The following is a 16,682-nucleotide window of genomic DNA, read 5'->3' as shown; positions in this document are numbered from 1 at the left end:
CTTCGAATTTCTGCGCTTTAGTTATTTGCATTACTCTGCTTTGTTTTTTTCCCTCGGACAAAAACAATCACAGCCATGGCTCCGAAATCTCTGGCGGAACAGATGGCTGAGTTGGAGGATTTGACTCCTCGTGGTAATTATCCCAATTCTCAGGTGATACTAGTGTTCGGTGGACCTGGTTCTGATTGTGTTGTTTTCTAGACTACGACCCTGAGGATCTTGATCGCGGTAACCAGGATAGTGATGAGGAGGGTGCCGGTGCTAAGGATGAGAATGCGGGGAGGGAGCATTATCAGGCTGTTGGGTAAGTTTTTCTTCATTTCTTGATTTGTTTATTGGGTGGTGTGTGGTGTTTATGGAGGGCGTTGTCTAATCATTGTGTCATTATAGGAAAGCGAAGCTTCGCAAGCAGGACCCGATCTCTCTCGGAAAGCAATATGCTGGGTCGAAAGTGAGCCGCGCGGCGTTGGAGGCTGATAGTGATGATGATCCGTTTGCGGCGCGATCGGGCGATGAGGATGAGGATGAGGATGATGACGAGGAGGACGAGGAAGAAGATGAAGATGAAGATCTGGAGCTGGGTAGCGACGAAGATGATGAGGATATTTCGGAGAGTGAAGAGGAGGAGGAGGAGCGCCCATCCAAGTCCGCAAAGAAGGGAAAGAAGCAGGTCGAGCTGGACGACATGGACACCGACGAGTCTGACGACCTTGAAGGCAGCGAGGGATCATTCGACGAGGACGAGATGCCATCTGACGAAGATGAGGACGAAGACGACGAGTCGGATGACGAGGACGATGACGAAGAATCAGAATCCGACTCCGACTCCAAAGCGCGCAAACCCAGCAACGACCGCGACGAACTCCGCCGCCTCATGGCGACCGACCAAAAGACCATCGCCGCGAGCATCTCCCAAGCGGCCAAAGCCGACGCCGCGAAAGGTAAAGCCGTGAAGCAACAGCGCGCGACCTTCGACGCCCTCCTCAACACCCGAATCAAGCTCCAAAAGGGCCTCACAGCCATCAACCAGCTCTCCCTCGCCGCCACCTCCCCCGACGCTGACTCCGAAGAAGCCATCACCTCCGCCGAATCCGCCGCTCTCGCCCTCTGGTCCACACTGGAAGACCTGCGCGTTGCGCTCGCCGACGCCCACAACACCAACGCAGAGGAACCAAAGAAGCGCAAGCGCGTAGACACCGACACGCCCACCGCAACTCTCTGGACGCGCATGACCGATCTTGAATCCGCCGCCATTACCCACCGCCGCACTATCCTCGACAAATGGTCCGCGAAGGTCCGCGGCTCGACCGCCACGACGGCCGCAAACTCGCGCGGCAAGCTCCTCAACCCGTCCGGCTCGGGCGCGCAATCCATCACCGCCGTCCTGGACGCCCAGATCGCGACTGAAACGGGCGACCATTCCCGCGCTGCTAAGCGCGCCCGTCAAGACACTACCACTACCACTACTGAGGGCGGAGCTACTACTCCCATCTACGACGACACCGTCTTCTACCAATCCCTACTGCGCGATCTCGTCGAGCAGCGCATGGCTTCCTCCGACGCGATCACGAACGGCCTCGATACTCTGCACATACAACTGCCGACGCGCGGCGGGGCGGCGATTCACCCTGTTACGGGGATGCGGAAGGATAAGGTCAAGCGGGATGTGGATACGCGGGCGTCGAAGGGCCGGAAGATGCGGTTCGATGTGCATGAGAAGTTGCAGAATTTTATGGCGCCGGAGGATCGCGGAAGCTGGACGAAGCATGCGCGCGAGGAGTTCTTTGCGTCGTTGTTGGGCAAGACGGCGAGTGGGTTGTTGAGGGAGGAGAGTGGTGATGAGGAGAGTGGCGCGGAGAGTGAGGAGGATAGGGAGGAGGGTGGATTGAGGCTTTTTAGGAGCTAGAGTGTAGTTCCTTTGGTGGAGCTGTATAGTATTGATTGCTATTTGTTCTAAGAGTTGGCATTTGGGGGAAAAGGTGTGGGTGTATATAGCTTGGATTGATTACTATGTATGGTATGTGGATTGGTACACAACAACACAACACAACAAAAGTCACAGTTTGGTTCGACTTCCCCGACATCTGTCTCGCTTCTCTCTCCCGGTTGTCGTATCGGTCATAATTCATAAATCGTAAATGCTTCGCTAGAGCGCGATCGGGTAAGGTTATGGAGTATCCATACCCTCCCGGATATATCCTCATCCACGGGAAATCCCCGGGACCCTATCGAGCACAAAGCGCAAAGCGCAAAGCAGCAGGTAGGCATGTATGTATGTAAGTCGATCCATCAACAGACGACCATCGACAAACATACACCCCCTGAACTAAATAATAAAACAATATCGAGGTAGGCATCACCGCTGCGCCCCCTTATTCGAAGGTGTATACCTCGGTAACCACCCCGCCGCCGACCCACCAGACAGAGGCCTCTCCCATTCGAAGCTAGTCTGTCTCGGCAAGCCCAGCATCTTCTCCTGGACAGCGCGCTGAAGTTTCATTTTCCTTTCTTCTTCTTCCTGGGGGGAGAGGAAGTGCGGGAAGCCGTCGTAGTCGACGATGACGGCGCCGCTGACGTCGTTGTAACCTGGGAGGGAGGAGACGGGGCTTGATCTGGTGGTGGTGTCGATCATGGTGGAATCCTGTTCTTTGTCTTGTGGTGGTTGTTGTTTTTGTTGGGAGTATGTGTAAGTTGGGGGTGGTGACGGTGGTGTTGTCTTGTCGGTTAGGTAGTACTCGGCTGGGGGGGTGATGTCTTCCCAGATGAAAGAGGCGGTGTCTTTTTCTGAGGGTGTTTCCGGTTCTGGATGTGAATTTGGTAGTGGTGGTTTGGATATTTCAAAGGCGAATATGTCTGGTTGTTGTGATGGTGGTTGTGGTGGTGAGCCTGGTTGGTGGGTAATAGTAGTATTGTTGGTGGTGTTGGGTAGTAGATGCTCGGAGAGACCAGTCGGAGTAGTAAAAGGCTTGTCCTGTTTGCCGGCAGAGGTGAAAAGGGACCGGAGAGACGAGAAGGGGTGGCGGCCTTTTACTGGCCGGGAGGAGGTAGTGTTGTTGTCAGGCATTGATTCGATCAATGGCTAAGTAGATAGATAGAGCTATGTTATTGTTGGCAGCGGCAGCAGCAGCAGCAGCAGCAGGAGAGAGGGTATGGCATTAGTACTCTGCAAGATGCGGGGAAAGTGACAGGCCATTGGACCGGGTGCGGGACTAGAGTTTCTTTAGTAGTTTTAGCAGTGGCCAAAAAGATGGGGAAAGGGAGAGGGGGGGGGGGGGGGGAAATGAGATGTGCAAATGACCTTCAGGGGTATGAGGGAACTAGTTGCATCAACAAAGTGAATATGCGGAGCCGTGACTCGGAACCGAGGCGGGCAAATGGATGATCAGGACTTCACGTGCCTCCCCTGGATCCTCTCCCTTCTGACTATTGATTTCGCCCCAGCCGATCAGGCGGAACTGGAAGGAGCTAGTGTTGTTGAAGGCGTTCCTCCATGATGAAAACGGAGGCGGATGCGATGCTCTCATTTCCGGCTTCCATGGTTGCATTTCCGCCTGGCTCCACGTAGTATACGCGTTGTTATCCACCCGAATTAGGGCTCTGCTTGGCTTGTTGCTGTGGAATGGATGTTTTCGGGCTCCCGACAATCCTCCTCCTAACAACTACGATAGTTTCCTTCTGGAATGATTGGAATGTGCCTCGAGGTTCCGGTCTAGGCTTCATGTTGCCTCTACTTGGACCCTATGGGAGCCGGCAGTCTCCGTGGTGCGATAGTCTCTGCAGCATGCATGGGAATGGCGCAGCGTGATAGGCGAGGCCATATGCAGGGCGTCCGACGTGCACGAGATGCCATTTAAGTTCGCGATTTCAAGATCCATTGCCACTTTTGTCCTGTCTACACCGCTACAATGAGGCCCGATGGTGAGGTGCCCGATCGGATTCAGGTGAATTCTCAAGGTTGGGACTCGGTTCCACTGGTCCGCGAAACTGCATCGATCGGTTGTCGCATGAGTTGGTGCAGCGAAGTCATGCCCAATGTGACGTCTACAGCCCAGCAGTCCTGAGCGCCAGTTATATCTACGGCCATTATCTGCCAATCGGCATGTGTCGCAATATCCCGGCGGTCATATCGTTCTTTTAAGCTTTCAGCCACTTGATCAGATGGTGCTAATCCACCGGTGCATATGCCCGGACGAATTAAAACTGATAGAGAGAACGAGAGTCCAGCACAGAGACGCACTCCCAACGTTTCTGCATCGATTTACCTGGCAGGTCTCATAGCGTGGCCGGACTCATCACAGGGGCAATGCGGACGACGGCTGCCTGGCCGAGATCCACACTTGACTGGACTCAGCACAAGGGCAAAGCTGGTGACGCGCTGGGACTGTTGGAGTCGACCTATCCTGAGATAGGTGGCACAGCGCATAGCGCTCCGTTTTGCCGAATGATACCCTGTCACTATTGAGTAACAGCACTCGGGTTTCGGTATATGTTCGGGTCAGTTCAGCTGTCGGTCTCTTCGTCGGCCCATTGCTCTCGTAAAGACTGGATCGATGCAGCCACATCCCACCCCGTTCTCGTCCACATTTCTTTCAGGAGAATCTCTGCAGCCTGCTGGTCCGCTTTTTGCCGAATGACCCAGCCCCCTAGTACCGATGTTAGTCTCAAGCAGAGGAAAAGTTTGATGCGAGCGTTAGTCCATGCCACATGACTCGACTGCCATGTCACTTACACGCTACCAGGCTATGCCGTGCGGTGAAAAGCGTATTCTCCGCTTTGGGGTTTGACTTGGCCAGTCCAAGCACCATGAAAAGGTGATATCGTATTGTTTTCTTGAGATAGTTAGGAGGAACTATCTTTCTAAATTCAAGTCAACGTACCTCGATGTTTCGCGAATTTCTGAAACTCTCGTAAGCCAGCGGAGGACTTGGGCAACAAGAAAAGGCAAGAACTATCTTGGCAATATGGTAGTACTGAGTTCCGACCACTAAGTTGTGAACCATTAATAAGTCTCGCTCGGGCAATTGTCGGGTTACTCACCGTGCACCGGTAGTAACATCCAGACCTCTGGAAATCGACACGAAGCATCCTTTCCACGAGGGAGCTCGCGCAGAGGCTGGAATGAGGACGGCTTCCTGGCATACCAGTCCTCTACTTCCTGAGCAATACTCTGCAGCGCAGTATAATTTGGCGAAGACACCTGATTGAACGCACATTTCAATACTTTGGCTAATAGAAAGACCATTCGAGCTGCCCATGCGAAGTCATCGTCTCTCAGGAATATATCGGAATGATGGAAGCTTTCCAGATTTGTTCGTAAGGGCTTTTGCGAGATCAGCGATACGTGAATGTCCTCACGGAGACAGAGCCAGGCTGCCGCTTCACCCAACCCGCCCGAGGATCCAAAAGATGAGACAGAGTTTATTATACGCGTGGCTCCTGTCAGATGGAACTGGTTATCATCATCTATACTGAGTGAGCCTTGGAATTCTTCCGGCGCATCAGTTAGGGTCGCATACACTCCATTTCCTCGTGTTGGCGTAGGATCGCAACAGTAGCGAGAACAACATCAGTCAAGTCACCTCCTGTTCCAGATAATGTAGGAATCAGCAGCTGCAGGCAGTGGTTATGATATTGCAGCGCTTCTGCTTCATTTCCCTTCCTCTGCCGCTCCACGTGACGAGAAGAGAAAGCGAAGATAGCGTATCGCAGAACCGGATCCTGCATTGCTCTCACGGGCACCTCTATTTCAAAGTGTCGATGAGGGTCGGTTATGTCTGCCTTTGAGGGGTCAGCGGCAAGAACAAGAAATTCAAACTACCAATCATCCGCTCCTACCCACAAAGCCATATTCTCAACATAATTACGCATCAACGTCGCTTCTCTCTCGTTAAACGAGAACCTTGGTTCCTGCACCAAACTACCAGTCTGCAACTCCCTCCCAGGGTCTCTGTCAGAATGCTGAAAAGCATTTTCCATCAACAATTCCAACCCAGACGAGCGACCATCATGGTACAGAGTCTGTAGCGGAGGATTATCACCCGTCAATGGCGGCGTATACTGCTCGAGGGCTTGATACTGCCCAGTCCCGGTCGGAGTTACAGAGGCATCATTGACCCCACGAGACTCCTCGGTCGAGCCATCGTGCTCTGACTCTACAACCTCATACAGCCGCTTAATGATGACCGTTTCATCAACGAACCTCACTTGAGCAGTTTCGAAGATTAGCATGACACCGCCGACCGTCAAAGAGAAAAAGGGATTACCAACGCGGACCCATCAAGTATGGCCACAAATGCTTTTCCGGAAATAGTGTATCATCATTACCAAGAATGTCTAGACCGTTTCGGAAGCGCACGTTTATCCCTCTCTCGCAGTCTACGCCTGCCCGGCGACAATGGCTGCAAGCTGGGGAATTGGTGTCGCCTGTATATGAGACGCGTCAGTCGAAGGCCAGGAGAAGAACTGTAGGGAGTACGAACACTTCAGATGACGGACTAAATGTGCGACAAATTAGTCCTCATATACTAGCATCTTCGATTATATTCGGTCGAAGTGAGAGGGCGGCCTAGAAACTTACTCCGACATCTTTGACTGAAGAAAATGGTTAGCGTGACAATCTGGGAATAATGATAGGTCGTTGTGCAATTACCAGCCAGCGATCAGACGATGTCGTGGTTTGCGTGATGGGGTCATGGAGGTTCTGGGGCCATTGAGTGAGAGAGAAAGTGGATGAGGAAAGCCGGAAAGAGTTGCCTTGTAGAGGTGAGGGCGGACTAGTCTGGTTTGGGTCGGGGGCCATCCCCGCATCTCATATTAATTCCCCGCATTGGCTATATGAAGGAATCACGGGACGGTCGGGGCTATCCGTCACTTGTTGGATAGCAACTCTTGGCAATTAATATAAACATAACATGTTCAGTAGGTAAATTAACTCGGTTAGAAATCATATCCATATCTTCTAGAGAATCAAATCCTATATGCAGAAACAAACGCTTATAATGACCATAATACATGACCTCCGACGCCAAAATCCCAACATGACATTGTAGATGAGGTCTCAAGAAGACTCAATAATACTCCGGCAGATTGCCAAAACTAGGAATGGTATCCCCGCACTTAAATGACGGGCTATAGGCCTTCTTCGGCATGTAGCCGTTCTTCCACGCCGTCCTATAGCTCCACTGCGCTGCAGACTCCGTTGCCCAAGTCCAGTAGAACCACCCCATAGCGGACTCAAACGCCGACATCTGTGCTTCGGCGTAGGTCTGGAGAAAGGTCTTGTATCCCTCCGAGTAGACGCCAGGGACAGCATTCGCTTGCGTGCAGCTGCAGGTCCCCTCGCTCGCTGTGGGACAGTACTGAGTCGAGTCGGTAAGAGAAAAAGTGCCTTCCCAACGAGTACCGCGACCGACGTTGTTCACGTATTGAGCGCAGTCGGTGTCTGCTTGCGACCATTCGCCGCAAATGGTCGGGCCCCATCTAGATAAGGTCAGTAAATTGTATGCATGGGAAAAGGAAGATACGAACCCCGTGCTGGTAATGTTGATCTGCTGGATCATAGAGTACCAGCTTTCACAGATGAGCTCTACTCTTCTGGTGTGATTGAGGACAATCTCGCCCGTATTGAAGACGGTATATTGGTGGGTATCAAGCATCATATTACTCGGTCGGGTTTTGAGCATCTTGTCCCATTTGTCTAGGTTGAGGAAGCCATCGTGGACGGTGACCCATGCTTTAATGCCGTTCTTCTGGACTAGATTGGTGGCTTCTGTTGTCCAATTGAGGACTTTTTCGACAGGGAGGGAAAGCATGAGTGGTTCGTTTACGAGGCCGTAAATCGTTACAACGTTCTTGTATCGGTCCTGTGCGAAGAATTGCGAGAGCTGGTCGTGCATTTCGAGAGATCGTTGTCGGTTAAGTTCCCCGTCGGTTCCATTTAGCCAGCCGATTGTGCCCTGTCGGCCACTGTGGTTCCAGCCGTTCTGGCTCCCTGGAATACCGTGGGGATCGAGGTTGACTCGGAGACCGTATTTGCGGCAGTATTCGATGGCTCTGAGGAGGTACCGCCATGCGATTTTTGGGACATACGGATCGCCATCGTATGTCTTGATGGCCCAGTATGAGAACTGGATCCGGACGTGATCGAGACCGGCATCTCTGATGTCAGCAAAGTCTTGCTCGGTGATGAAGGTGGCATAGTGCTTTTCGATGACTGAGGCGGCTGAGTCGCCCAGTTTCTTAGATAGTGTCCACTCGTCGATGATCCCTTCGCTTGAAGTGTAGGTGTCGAAAAGCGAAGGGACGATGAAGGGCTCGATCGACAACCAGCCTCCAAGGTTGACACCACGGATAGGTTGCGACCCGTACGGAAACTTCTCATTCAAGGGTGGCACGTTCTCATTTGCTTGGGCTGAGTCGTTCCATGTCGAGTTCAGTCCCATGATAGACAGTCCACCCACTGTGGCATTTGTGAACGTCACATTAAAATCCGTGGTGTCGTACCATGTAAAAGGATCCAGGTACGTCCCTCTAGCGTAAGCCTGATATCGTCAGTATCACCAAGAGGCAAGTAAAGGACAAACCTACCGGAATGCTATCGCGACTAATCCCTTTCAGATTAGAATTCGAAGAATTATCGCCTCCACTCGTCCCATGAAGCCTTCTTGCCTCGATGATCCCCACAGGAATCGCAATAGCTGCCAGCACTATTAAGATCGCAAAGAAGATGAACGTTTTATGATATCGCTTCCAGAACGACGGCCGTGCAGAAGTAGAAGAACCTTTCGTGCTTCCGTCCCAATCACCCTCTTTCTGAAGCAACCCCTCTGCAGGCGGCCCACCGCCACCACGATGTCGCATCTCCATACCGGGGCCTCCCTCTTCCAACTGCGCCCCAGAGACCACCCGTCCCTGTGTCTGTCCGGTCGGCGCTACCGCTGGAAACGGCCGAAGCATCATCGGCTCCTCACTCAGCACTGGGAGCTTCCTTTGCCTTCCCCCTTCTAAATTCTTCTGCGACATCGAGTCCGCACGCTCAGTACCCAAATGACTCAAACAATCCTCATCTCCATCCTGTGACCCAAGCAGCTTTGCTAGAGCATCCCCGCTGACCAATTCTGCCGACGCACTACCATTCTTATGCTTGAAGAATGCCGCAAGCCTCTCTTTCCTCCTCTGCCGTCGCGTCTCCCGATCCAATCGCTTCTTTCCCTTTCCCCTACCCAACGCATCAGACGGCAGCGGAGGAGGTCCATCACCACCAAGCGCCCCGCTCATCTGGTACTGATACTCCTTTGCTTGAGTGACATCCTCTTCCTTAGGTATGGCAGTCTCGAACCCCTCTCTCCACTGATCACCCTCGACCTGAGCGCGCAACGGAACCCAAGGCTCCTCAAACTTATCATCGTATTCATGGTCGTGGTCATGGTCATGGACATCGTCATCGTCATCATCATCATCGTGATATTCATCATGGGTTTCGTAACTATAGACATTTCGTGGTGTACGGGTGTAATCATCGTCACCGGAGTCAAACAACGAATCATTGTTATAATAATGCTCTCTCTGGTACACCGAAGGAGAGTAAACGGGATCGGCATCGTCCAGCTCACTGCTGGGACTCAACCGGTCCCGACTGCGGGAGTGGCCCGGCATGCAGTGCAGCCGGGAACTTTATCGGAACGAATGAAATAAGAGGAGTAAAGGAATAATAAAGAATGTGGGTGTCAGATAAAGTAACTTAATCAAATCCAATCGGCAGATCCGGGTGTCCCGGGGCGAGAACACACTCTGGAATGTTGGGTTGCCCCGCCGGTCACAGTCTAGAACTGCCACCGTCCCACGCTGACGGCGTGCCTGAACGAGAAAAGTGGACGGAATGTACGGGAAATCGGGTCAGATGGGATACGATGTCCGGGGTATGGTCAAATAATTAGCTGAGCAAAGCTCGGGGGTACCAAGACGGGATCGCCAGGAACCGGGAGCAATTGAATGAATGAAGAGAGAAAAAGGACATGTCAGCTCGAGGCGGCGGCGCGTCTGGCGATAAACAGAAATTCGCCCGATTCGAAACCCATTTTGTATTGGATTTGCTGTTTTGGGTCTAGTGCGGAGACGGGCTGCTTTGGGGTGTGGCTGGATTGGGACTAGTGCGGGCTATTCAGGGACTGGACCCTGGGGGCTATCACCTGACTGTCTCAGTTTATACCTGCTTTACTTCGGAAGTGGTCTAGACAGGATATTATTCCGTTGATATATAAGTGATATATATATTGTTGCACATTTTACTGTTGTTACAATCTCTCATCCCCGCTCAAGCACTCTAGTACTTGGTGTAACGGAGGTACGGCTTCAGCTCGCGCACCTCGCCAAACTTCTTCTTGGCATCCTCGGTCGACACCGACGGGGGCACAATCACATCCTCGCCGACCTGCCAGTCAATGGGAGTGGCAATGCCCTTGCGGTCAGCAGTCTGCAGGGAGTCGATGACACGCAGGACCTCCGCCGAGTTGCGGCCAGTCGAGGCAGGGTACGACATGGTGAGACGGATCTTCTTCTCGGGGTCGATGATGAAGACGGAGCGGATGGTGAACGGAATGCCCTTCTCAGCAATGTTGTCCAAGTCGCGCTGGTCAACCATGTCGTAAAGAAAGGCGACCTTGCGGTCGGCATCGGCGATGATGGGGAACTGAACGTTGGTGTTGGCAACCTCGTTGATGTCATCGATCCACTGGTCGTGGGAGCTGAGATCGTTGGCGCTCTAGAGGTTCATTGACTGTTAGCGGCCGACCCGAAATTGTGTTCCTAGACCACTCACCAGACCGATCATCTTGACACCCCTCTTCTCAAACTCATTCTTCATCTTAGCGAAAGCACCCAGCTCGGTGGTGCAGACGGGGGTGAAGTCAGCCGGGTGGGAGAAGAGAATGGCCCAGCTGTTGCCGATGAACTCGTGGAAGTCGATCTCGCCATGGGTGGTAAGGGCCTTGAAGTTGGGAGCTACGCCGGTTAGTGTGTGTACAATTGGCGCAGTAAAATTGGAAAGGTTGGCCTACCGGTCGATCCAAGACGCAGACGAGGCTGCTCCTGAGGAATGGTTGCGAGGAACCGGCGAGTGAGGGGCTGCACGCGGGGCTGCACGCGAGGGAGCTGCGTGAGAGACACCCGGGGAAGAGGGGTGGCTCTGGGCAGAGCGGTCAAGGCGCGGAAGCCAACACGGGGAAGAATTGAGGCCATTGTGTTTTATCTGGAGCAAATGAGATGGGATGAAGAGAGAAGAAGCGTTCCGAGAGCTTCCACTGCTCCAACAAGCTGTTTGCGTGATTGCATCAGTGGGGGAACACTAACCGGATTCGGCTGCCAGCACGTGCTGATTCCTGAGGCAGTCAGGCAATATCGGCAGATTTCCTGTCTTGGAATGCCTAACGCGTAAATGTTTAGCCCCCTGCCTGGTGTTCTCACAGATCCACTCATCCTCTAGCAGCTCTTTAGCAGAGCTACGCTTGTTTGGATCCCATTGTAGCATCTTTCGTACGAAGATTAAAAAACGGGTTTTATCCAGCCCTTCGAAGGATGTTTCCCTATCCTCAAGTGGGATCCGATCTCCTAACAGGGATTGAGCTAGAATGTCACCTATGACATATAGTGAGCGAATCTAATAGTACACAGCTAAACCGAATACTAGCTTACCATCATCTGAAAAGAATTTATGACGAAGCCTCCCTTTAGCGAGGAGCTCAGGGGGAGGAGGCCCGAGCAGTCTTATGATCTCAGCGAGATGTGCTCGACTTCGATACGCCTGAAATTCCGGGTCGTAGCCAGTGAACAAGGATCCGCCCTCAAAGACATCCCAGATCTATGAGACAAGGACTTAGCAAGTTGTGGCACTGCCATCTAGCTTTTGTCTCACCATGCACCCAACATTCCAGATATCCACTTTATAGCCCCATGGAGCCTCCAAGATCACCTCTGGGGCGCGATAGATATCAGGTTGGATATCTTCCGAATGCTCAATATCACCAGGCACGGCGGATCCAAAGTCACATAGGATCGGAGCTCCCAACTGTCAGGGCATTCCGAGCTCCCGAGACACGTAAATATTCCTTCCATCTAGCTCCTTCCTCGGACAAGGGTTTCTGAGCTCATTCTGTAAAGTCAAGGAAGAATGAATCATCCTCGATGCCGAACATGCTAATGTTGTCGGCTTTGATATCTGGTATATACCATGTTTAAGCACGTAACCGAAGGGAGGCCATTCCCGGAGTACATACCGGTATGAATAACCTGGCATTCTGTGTGCAGATAATCCAGCGCCAGGAACACACGCTTCAGCACAAATGCAAGCACCGGCACAGGTAGCCTTCGCACCGGATTTCGGTGCAGAAATGTCCGCACACTTTCCCACAGTGGAGGATGTACCAGGCATCGATGTTTACCCTCGGGCCCATCAATATCAAAAGAGTCGAGTAATCTCCTGACAGCATTGCGACCGGCGTGGAATCTCGAACACCTCTCGATACGTTTATACATCTGAATCTCGTCATCCAAGTGCTTTCCCATAGATGCAGATTTGATGAATATCTTGAGGGTAACGTAACCACGGTGTTTCATGTCGCGTGCAAGCCATACAGTGGAGCTTGCCCCGTATCCTAATTTTCCAACAATCTGATAGTGATTTTGGTAGATATCACCTATTCGAACGGGATAATACCGCGAAGCGATATAGTCCGGTAGGGTTTCTTCTTCAATTTTTTGGCATGCTGGTATCCGGGCAATGTTTGGATTAGAGAAGGAAAGGGGCTTCCATGGCCGTCCCAGCCGGGGTAAGGAGCGTAGTAGCGACGACAGCAGTAAGACAGGCGGTCGCTCCAGAGCCTCTGATAGTAGAAATTCGATTGTCTCTTATTGATGACATATGTAGGTGATGATAATGCAGATGGTGAGAATGGACAATAGTTGCTGCTCCCAAGGGGGCGTGGATGTTTTGGTCACGTGGTCCGACAGGTAGAGCGTAAGATACGGAGTCTATTTTGATGTGCCTATAGTGTTAGTATAGGAGATTTCTCTTACTAGATTAATACTTAGACGGTATTATAATGTAGGCTGTCAGCAGAATTCTGAGTAAGAGGCCTCCACGTGAATGGTGGTAAGGAAAATAGTATTGTAGCCGCTGACTGTAAGTAAACCAAAGATATAACACAACATTCTACTTGTCATGTCATTTGTTTATCATTGATATGCCTGGATTATCGCGCGTTATTGGTATGAACATTCTATTCTAGAAGCACTCGACAGGCCCATATCAGAAAGCATCTCATCTGCGCAGTGATCATTTGCTGAACGCTCAGTAGACTACATGTCAGTCGGGGAGTTTTTCCAACATGCCAGCTCGTGCTTATCTCAATGCCGCGGAGAGAGATTAACTCGGCTTTGGCAAAACGACAAGATATGAGGGCTAGATAAGGGTCTTTGATCTTTTTCCGAACCGCATTGACTCCGAAGCCGAGAGCCGAGCCTCAAGTGTATATCACTGATAGTAGTCTAATTCTCCAGATACCATAGTGAGCGGTATCAATCTCCTCCTTACTTTGGACTTGAGAGCCACCATTCAGCGAATACCATGGAGAAGCCCGAGCCACCAAAAAAGGCTAACTCGAATACCATTGAGCAGAGTACAGCTTATACTACACCGCCAAATGGTGGTCTCAAGGCCTGGCTGCAGGTGGCAGGCTCCTTCTTCCTCTTCTTCAACTCATGGTACTATTGTCGTATCATCCCAGTGAGATTCTACTAACATGGCACCTTTTCGAATCACAGGGGAACGGTCAACACATATGGTGCCTTCCAAACCTACTATGAAATCGGCCTGCTTAAGGCCCAGTCCAGCTCAGACATCTCCTGGATCGGCGCAATCCAAGCATTTCTCCTCCTCCTAATTGGAGTTATCACTGGTCCCCTATATGATTCAGGATACTTTTACTTGCTCATCATCACTGGCTCCGCCCTCATCGTCGTCGGATTCATGACTCTCAGCGTCTGCACCTCATACTGGCAAGTCCTCCTCGCGCAAGCATTCTGTATCGGACTCGGCAATGGATGTCTCTATATCCCCTCTGTAGCCATAATCCCACAATATTTCTCCTCGCGGCGTCCCATCGCTATCGCTATCGCCGCGTCTGGAAGCAGCCTCGGAGGCGTCCTGTATCCCATCATCTTCCGCCAACTCCAGCCTCGCATCGGCTTCGGATGGGCCACACGGATCCTCGGGCTTATAGTCCTGGTAACGACTGTCTTTTCCCTGTGTGTTATGCGCGTACGTGAAACTCCCAAGCACAAAAGCGTCTTAGCCGAATTCTCCGCCTTCAAAGAGATACCTTACACCTTATTCTGCGTGGCCATGTTCTTCGGCTACATTGGCTTCTTCAACCCCATCTTCTACATAGAAGCCTATGCCATCCAAAAGCATGCCGTAGGCGAACCCCTCGCCTTCTATCTTGTCTCAATACTCAATGCTGCGTCTGTTCCGGGGAGAATCATCCCAGGACTTCTAGCCCCGCGCTTCGGGCCGTTGAACATTCTCCTGGCGAGTGCTATCATCAGTGGGATTTTAGCGCTATGCTGGATCGCTATCACAGACTCCGGGGGTTTGATTGCATTTGCTGTCCTGTATGGATTTTTCTCTGGGGCTTTTGTTGCACTTCCCGCTGTGGCTTTGACCGCCCTTGCTCCGAACCTTGAAACCTTGGGAACGAGGCTGGGTATGTGTTCGGTGTTGTGTGGGTTGGGGTCACTGTGTGGTTCACCTGTTGCGGGTGCCATTTTGGATAATACGGGGTCGTATCTCGGCGTGCAGCTGTATTCCGGGCTTAGTATTGGGGCTACGGGTGTGTTATTACTCTTTGCGAGGATGTCGAAGAAGGATTGAAGGACTTGGTGATAGGAGTTGACAGTAATAGAAGTATTTTGCACTAGTGATGCTGGATTCTAAACCCTCTTCCAAAGGGAACATGTTTTTCTTGTCAAGTTCCTTTTTTGGAGAGAAGGATAGATAGTAGCAATGTCTTGGTGCGACTTGATATATATAGTTTGCTAAACATGATTCTAAAAGCAGATACATTCGCCGTCAACGAACCAATATATGAGGGAAGACACAATACCATCGCATCGATCTCCTCCTCGGTTTAAACACTTGATGTTGCGTATGCATTTACCCGAGATGATATGCGTGCAATCCATAGTGCTGACATTCAAATTGCGATAAATAGTTCCTATCTGTTGCTCATCGTGACGACCAAGGGCACAATGGTCGAAATCCGACGTGGAAAGATCGATTCCCTTCCGACTTGATAGTATACTCGGATCTCAAGCTCGTAGCAGCGGCCCACCACACAAGAATGGAAAGTGGGTACGAAAGGTATGTCAGAAGGAAGAGTAAAGGACACCGGAACGAGGGCCTCATAAGTCATATCATTTTCTGGTACCGTTTCTATGGGGCATGGCACAGCCTCCCATGTCACAGTAGAAAGGTCTTGAGTGGCGATTTGTAGAGTCTTCTTGTAAACGCTAGATTGGTGACTTGTGGTTCGATAAGAGATATCTGGACTTGGAGACTGACCGAAGAATGTCAAGGCACGCATTGATATTGTCATACGATGCAAGCGAGGACAGATCCCGGAGGCTGAATAGTACCGAAGTCGAAGGGGGATGGTAGACTCCGTAGGTAGTTGCCGTTGAAGGTGCACGGTAAGCGGGTCCGACTGTAGAATCTCAATGACGAGGTGGCCTTCTCTTTTCCGGAAGATGTTACGTACAACCTGGGCCTCTGTTGGCGATTCATGCTTTTCCTGGGCTAGTGGAGTGGCTTTGTCCGAGTAACTGATAGTAGGAGTAAAGGCCGGGGGTGGCCTCTCTGACGAAGGGGTAGGAAGGATATAGATTTCCCTTCTGGTGCTGAGCACCGATTCCTTGTCTTGCTGACAATGTTGAAGCGTTGCCTTGATGCAGTAGCGAATACGTACCCCATTTGGGGTTAGTATGTCAGACTTGTTGCTTCCTGTGGCACAGGCAGCTTTGCTTCCCAGAGAAGGAGGCAACGATGTGTGCGCATATCGCACCAGTGTGTCGGACACGGCGTGGCTGCATGATTCAATGGGCAGAGCTGATGGGATAACAAAGGCAAATGGGACATTCCCAGGAGAATCGACTTGCATCTGTTGAGAGAGACGTAGAAAAGTTTGAGTGCTCTGGATTTTTATTCCCATTTCATGCTGCATGGAGACTGTGGTCACGCCTGGATGAATCAATGTCTCAGTATTTGTCTGGATAAACGAAGGAAGGACTTCACACCTTCGAGCATGATCACCAGATCGGAGTAGTGGATATTGTTCTCCAGATGAATACTAATTTCGCCTGAGATCATGTCCCCATTGGAGAACACGGATGTTGCATCATTTGAATGGTCATGTAGATGCACTTGAAGCTTCGATCGTGCCATTTTTCTGAATGAATCGGTGGGGTTTATGGAACGGCATCTCAGTGTCGGCTCGCATAGAGAGATATATATTGTCTGGCCACACCACACGGATATCGGCATCGGCATTCGGCTGTACGAAACAACTTCGAGGAATCTGAAGGCGAGCAAAGCACCACCAATAGCCCCTGTAAATACTAGGATGTCGAGGCAT

General features: G+C 51.3%; 9 protein-coding genes across 9 annotated transcripts; 2 read left to right on the top strand and 7 right to left on the bottom strand.

Moving 5' to 3' along the window:
- On the top strand, positions 1–2,131 carry BDQ94DRAFT_122339 (AATF family protein). Its single transcript, XM_026763800.1, has 3 exons — positions 1–133; positions 202–304; positions 391–2,131. Exons 1-3 carry the CDS (start codon positions 76–78, stop codon positions 1,904–1,906), a joined length of 1,677 nt encoding a protein of 558 aa, XP_026629350.1. The 5' UTR covers positions 1–75; the 3' UTR covers positions 1,907–2,131.
- Positions 2,090–3,167, bottom strand: BDQ94DRAFT_122342 (uncharacterized protein). The gene has a single exon (XM_026763801.1). The coding sequence runs from the start codon at positions 3,062–3,064 to the stop codon at positions 2,357–2,359; it is 708 nt and encodes a 235-aa protein (XP_026629349.1). The 5' UTR covers positions 3,065–3,167; the 3' UTR covers positions 2,090–2,356.
- Positions 3,168–3,312: 145 nt separating this feature from the next.
- Positions 3,313–3,721, bottom strand: BDQ94DRAFT_138897 (uncharacterized protein). Its single transcript, XM_026765324.1, has one exon. The coding sequence runs from the start codon at positions 3,543–3,545 to the stop codon at positions 3,327–3,329; it is 219 nt and encodes a 72-aa protein (XP_026629348.1). The 5' UTR covers positions 3,546–3,721; the 3' UTR covers positions 3,313–3,326.
- Positions 3,722–4,454: 733 nt separating this feature from the next.
- On the bottom strand, positions 4,455–6,419 carry BDQ94DRAFT_122322 (uncharacterized protein). Its single transcript, XM_026763799.1, has 7 exons — positions 6,268–6,419; positions 5,836–6,203; positions 5,517–5,778; positions 5,038–5,463; positions 4,878–4,984; positions 4,730–4,829; positions 4,455–4,643 (listed from the first exon to the last, which is right to left on the bottom strand). The coding sequence occupies exons 1-7, from the start codon at positions 6,275–6,277 to the stop codon at positions 4,501–4,503; spliced, it is 1,416 nt and encodes a 471-aa protein (XP_026629347.1). The 5' UTR covers positions 6,278–6,419; the 3' UTR covers positions 4,455–4,500.
- Positions 6,420–6,921: 502 nt separating this feature from the next.
- On the bottom strand, positions 6,922–9,979 carry exg2 (putative exo-beta-1,3-glucanase). The gene is made up of 3 exons (XM_026763798.1): positions 8,587–9,979; positions 7,528–8,540; positions 6,922–7,479 (listed from the first exon to the last, which is right to left on the bottom strand). Exons 1-3 carry the CDS (start codon positions 9,652–9,654, stop codon positions 7,068–7,070), a joined length of 2,493 nt encoding a protein of 830 aa, XP_026629346.1. The 5' UTR covers positions 9,655–9,979; the 3' UTR covers positions 6,922–7,067.
- A 342-nt stretch (positions 9,980–10,321) lies between these two features.
- Positions 10,322–11,235, bottom strand: BDQ94DRAFT_167939 (peroxiredoxin; the record flags this gene model as incomplete). The annotated part of the gene is made up of 3 exons (XM_026770946.1): positions 10,322–10,759; positions 10,817–10,998; positions 11,055–11,235. 3 exons carry the CDS (start codon positions 11,233–11,235, stop codon positions 10,322–10,324), a joined length of 801 nt encoding a protein of 266 aa, XP_026629345.1.
- Positions 11,236–11,341: 106 nt separating this feature from the next.
- On the bottom strand, positions 11,342–12,609 carry BDQ94DRAFT_167938 (protein kinase-like protein; the record flags this gene model as incomplete). Its single annotated transcript, XM_026770945.1, has 4 exons — positions 11,342–11,631; positions 11,689–11,854; positions 11,909–12,054; positions 12,270–12,609. 4 exons carry the CDS (start codon positions 12,607–12,609, stop codon positions 11,342–11,344), a joined length of 942 nt encoding a protein of 313 aa, XP_026629344.1.
- Positions 12,610–13,618: 1,009 nt separating this feature from the next.
- On the top strand, positions 13,619–14,923 carry BDQ94DRAFT_157810 (putative MFS monocarboxylate transporter; the record flags this gene model as incomplete). Its single annotated transcript, XM_026768814.1, has 2 exons — positions 13,619–13,755; positions 13,816–14,923. The coding sequence occupies 2 exons, from the start codon at positions 13,619–13,621 to the stop codon at positions 14,921–14,923; spliced, it is 1,245 nt and encodes a 414-aa protein (XP_026629343.1).
- A 343-nt stretch (positions 14,924–15,266) lies between these two features.
- Positions 15,267–16,492, bottom strand: BDQ94DRAFT_167936 (uncharacterized protein; the record flags this gene model as incomplete). The annotated part of the gene is made up of 2 exons (XM_026770944.1): positions 15,267–16,288; positions 16,345–16,492. The coding sequence occupies 2 exons, from the start codon at positions 16,490–16,492 to the stop codon at positions 15,267–15,269; spliced, it is 1,170 nt and encodes a 389-aa protein (XP_026629342.1).
- Between the last annotated feature and the right edge of the window lie 190 nt (positions 16,493–16,682).

Source organism: Aspergillus welwitschiae (genome assembly GCF_003344945.1).
Source record: "Aspergillus welwitschiae strain CBS 139.54b unplaced genomic scaffold BDQ94scaffold_7, whole genome shotgun sequence".
Taxonomy (NCBI): Eukaryota; Fungi; Ascomycota; class Eurotiomycetes; order Eurotiales; family Aspergillaceae; genus Aspergillus; species Aspergillus welwitschiae.
This window is presented reverse-complemented; position numbering and strand designations above follow the sequence as displayed.